This window comes from Equus caballus, chromosome 12 (genome assembly GCF_041296265.1).
Source record: "Equus caballus isolate H_3958 breed thoroughbred chromosome 12, TB-T2T, whole genome shotgun sequence".
Classification (NCBI taxonomy): Eukaryota; Metazoa; Chordata; class Mammalia; order Perissodactyla; family Equidae; genus Equus; species Equus caballus.
The window spans coordinates 35,671,340-35,675,430 of NC_091695.1; the positions used below are offsets into that span (position 1 = coordinate 35,671,340).

General features: G+C 40.5%; 1 protein-coding gene across 1 annotated transcript; it reads right to left on the reverse strand.

Moving 5' to 3' along the window:
* Positions 1-1,901: 1,901 nt before the first annotated feature.
* Positions 1,902-2,837, reverse strand: LOC138916902 (olfactory receptor 4D9-like). The gene has a single exon (XM_070230506.1). It carries the CDS (start codon positions 2,835-2,837, stop codon positions 1,902-1,904), a length of 936 nt encoding a protein of 311 aa, XP_070086607.1.
* Positions 2,838-4,091: the final 1,254 nt, after the last annotated feature.

Genomic DNA, 4,091 nt, shown 5'->3' on the forward strand with positions numbered 1-4,091 from the left:
GAATCCAAATGGTCCAGTAGCACTTCCAGCAAATATTTCTAGGTATTAAGAGAATCCTTTTAGAGATAAAGTCTTAGTCCTTCTCATCTAATCCAATTGTGATTTCTTAATAATGTGTTATATGTATGGAAGAAATCGCTGGAGTTCATCAGTTTTCATGTTCTCCTCTTTTTACTGGGGACAGAGCAGGATCACATTCTCCAAACTCCCTTGCAGTCAGTTGAGGCCATAGGACTATGAGCTGGCCAGTGGATGTGGTCAAAAGTGATACACATTACTTTCATGACTGGCCCATAACCATCCCTCTCTTTACCTCATAATTCTTAATCCTCTCTCTTTTTCCTGTTTTTGTGGATGAATGGAAAGCATTGTGAGGCTCTGGAGAGAAGTGGAGCCAAAGATGGAAGAAACAGAAGCCTGTTTCTCTAAATGAATGTGTGGCACAACTCTTACTGTAGACCAGCATTGGCCTGTGACATGAGAATTAAATAAACTTTTACTGTGGTTAACTACTTCTGTTTTGAACTTTTCTGTCATGGTGTTTAGGTGTCTGATTAATACCTGAGTGACAGCTTTTATGGCTTGAGCTTTATCATAATGGGAGATATTGTACAGTAAAGTCAATAGATCCCAGCAAAATACCAAATGGAGTTATAGATTAACCTTCTCCTAGCACCATTCTCATTCCATTCATTTCATAGAGACTAGCAAATTCTCAGATTCACTGATTAAAGCCTCATGCTTTCTATTATCCTGTCTTTACCTTCTAATGGATTGAATGGGAAGTGTAAGGAAGTTGTGAGGTCTCTGTGTGAAGAAACAATGAGGACCACAAAAGAGAAATGTTAATCATGTGATGTGATGTGATGAAGGTGGTAGCTAATGCTATGGGAGTAATAATATAGTAATATATAAGTTTATCATATCAACATGATTTACACCTTAAACTTACATGATGTTACATGTCAATTATATCTCAACAAACCTGGAAAAAAAACTCCCAAGAAACAAAAAAACAGAAACAATGAGACATTTGGGCCTATCCAGTCTGTGATTGGGATAATTCTGCTCTCTAATGGGGAGTCAGTTGCTTCCCATGAGAGTGCTTAGCATCTGTGTTTGCTTAAGCCTTTCATGAATCCAGGTGAGCTGTCCAAAGCCTCTACTCATCAGTGTTAATTTTTCCTGAATACTCCCAATTACAGCATTACCTCCTTCTGCCAGGAGGAAACCATGGCCTTGGAGTGATTTGGGGATCCTCTGTCCCTAGTAGAAATCACAGATTTGCATTGCTCAGGAGACCACAGACGGAGTTTTTCCTTCCAAACGTCAAATACTGGTATTGACTCCAGGAGTGTACTACTTCGTGGCTAAAACGAGCTCACTGTTGCATGAACGTGGCACACTCTTACATCAGTCTTTCCCTCCACAAATACTGACTTCTTTGCCTAGACTGTCCCTTTCTATCTTTTTCCCCTTGAAAAGGTCTCCTCACTGTCGAATGTCCTTTGAAGCTCTCAAGTAAAGTGCCTACAATATTTCCACTGCACTTTGTCCATATCCTCTTATAGCATCTTGGAGTGTGCCTGTAGGACAGTGACTATCTTTAATCTTTCTGCAGCAGTCTGAATCCCACCTCTGCCAAGCACATAATACATACTCTGTAAATATATGTGGAATGAATAATTGAAAGCAAGTAGTGGAAGACATAATGGGTCTCACCTTAAAGCGGTATCACCCATGGGTCCCCAGTACGTACTATAGGACCAGCCTCTTTTAGGACCCCATGGTATCCATAGATGCCCCTTTCTTCTTGGCATTAAGGTGATCTCTGGACATTTTGAGGAAGTGAAATTTAATATCTATCTTTAAATTTCAGTGTTAGCACATCCTCATAGAATTTAAATCTTTTCTGAATGCCATAGTCGTTTCTTTAGTTTCCTCATGGCTGACTTCATTTCCTGATTTCTCAGGGTGTAGATCATAGGATTGAGCAAAGGAGAGATGACAGTGAAGGTGACAGAAATGGCAGTATCTGTGGGGAGGGCAGTGAAGGGCCGGGCATAGACATAGATGCAGGGCACAAAGTGCAGGGTCACCACAGTGATGTGTGAGGTGCAGGTGGAGATGGCTTTCCTCCTGCCCTCTCCAGTATGAGATCTCAGCATCCTCAGGATGACTGTGTAGGATATGAGGAGAAAGAAGAATATAAACCAACTGACCAATCCATTATTAGAGATCATCAGGAGCTCCAGAGTGAAGGTGTCAGTGCAGGCGAGTTTGAGCACCTGGGGGACATCACAGTAGAAAGTGGCAAGAACATTGGGTCCACAGAAGGGGAGGGGCAGCAATAGGGAAATTTGCACGATGGAGTGGACAAAGCCCCCCACCCAGGAGGCCACAACCAGGCTAGTGCATCGTCCCCTGTTCATGATGGTCGTATAATGGAGGGGTTTTGAGATGGCTATGTAGCGATCAAATGCCATCACAGAGAGAGAAAAAACATCCGCACCTCCCAGAAGGTGGAAGAAGAACATTTGAGTGACACAGCCACTGAAGGAGATGGTTTTTCTCTCTGACAGAAGATCAGCTAGGACCTTAGGCGCTGTGATGGAGGAAAAGCAGATGTCAAGAACAGATAGATTGCGGAGCAGGAAGTACATGGGAGTGTGAAGGTGAGCTTCGCAGGTAACTGTAACCATGATGAGGAGGTTTCCCATCAGAGTTGTCATGTACACCAAAAACAGGAAGACAAATAAGACCCAGCTCAGTTCTCGAGACTGGGTAATTCCCAGGAAAATAAATTCTTTCACTGTGGTATAATTTCCCTGCTCCATTGGGTCCCAGATCCTTTTTGAAGTATATCTCTGGAAGAAATAAAAGTGCAGTTAAAGAAAGTTTTATGAAATCTACTGTTGTCTTTCTGTCACTTGTGTCTGATGCTTTCCTGGGGAGGAAGTTCATCTTTTATGTATGTGGCCGTGCCTGCAATTCTGTGCCACCAGTGGAAGAGGACCCAGGTTTTTGACTCAGTCATCCAAACAGGTAGGTTCTATCACTGTGGCCACTGAAACACAGGTGACAGATCCGTGAAGCTATTCAATTGTACTTTTAATACAAAATATGACAGTTATTAAAAAATAAGCATGAATTTGATATGAAGAATGTTTCTTCACAAAAGACACCATTATGCGAATTAACAGACAACCTGCAAATGGGAGGATATTTACAATATGTATACTAAGAAAAGCTTCAGGTCCAAAATATGTAAAGAATATTTTACAAATCAGTAAAGAAAGATAGATGTTGAAAGAGAAAACGGCAAAGACACTAACCAAAACTTTACCAAGGAGGATATTCAAATTGCAATTCAACTTCATGAATTATCAGGGAAATGTAAATTGAAATTACAGCAAGGAACTACCACCTACATACCAAAATGGCTAAACTGAAAAAGATGAAAAATATCCCGTGATGGTGAAGACGTGGAACAACTGGAACCTCTCATAGCCTGCTGGTGGGTGTGCAAATCGGGAGAATCACTTTGCTGTCTGATTATATCTGCTAACGCCATGATCTATATCCATATCCATATCTATACCTATATCTATGTATATCTATCTAATCACCTATCTTAGAATGGATACATATATATAGTTCATTCAGTTGTACGTATTGATTTTTCTGAGGATACATCTCCGTCCTCAGAATAATCTATTTCACTCCTAGGAAGTATGTACATATGTGCATATGTCATCTCCACCAAGACGTATCCTAGAATATTCATAGCAGCACTGTTTGTAATTGCCTCAAACTGGAAATGACACAAATGCCCATCAACAGTAGAAAAGATAAATAAATTGTTAAATTCATACAATACCATAGAGCCATGGGAATGATCAATGTACGGTACATGAAACAACATAAATGTCTCATAAGCACAATGTAGAGTCTAAGCCAGGCACAACAAAGTGTGCACCCACTTATTTTGTTCACATAAAGAACAAAAAGTATACCAAACTAAAGGAAATATGAGGGAGGATTTTGAACTACTGAGAATGTTCTGTTTCTTAATCTAGGTGCTTGTTACA

Excerpts from the sequence above, each read along its gene's own strand:
- LOC138916902 (XM_070230506.1), bottom strand. The coding sequence starts at position 2,837 with ATGGAGCAGGGAAATTATACCACAGTGAAAGAATTTATTTTCCTGGGA.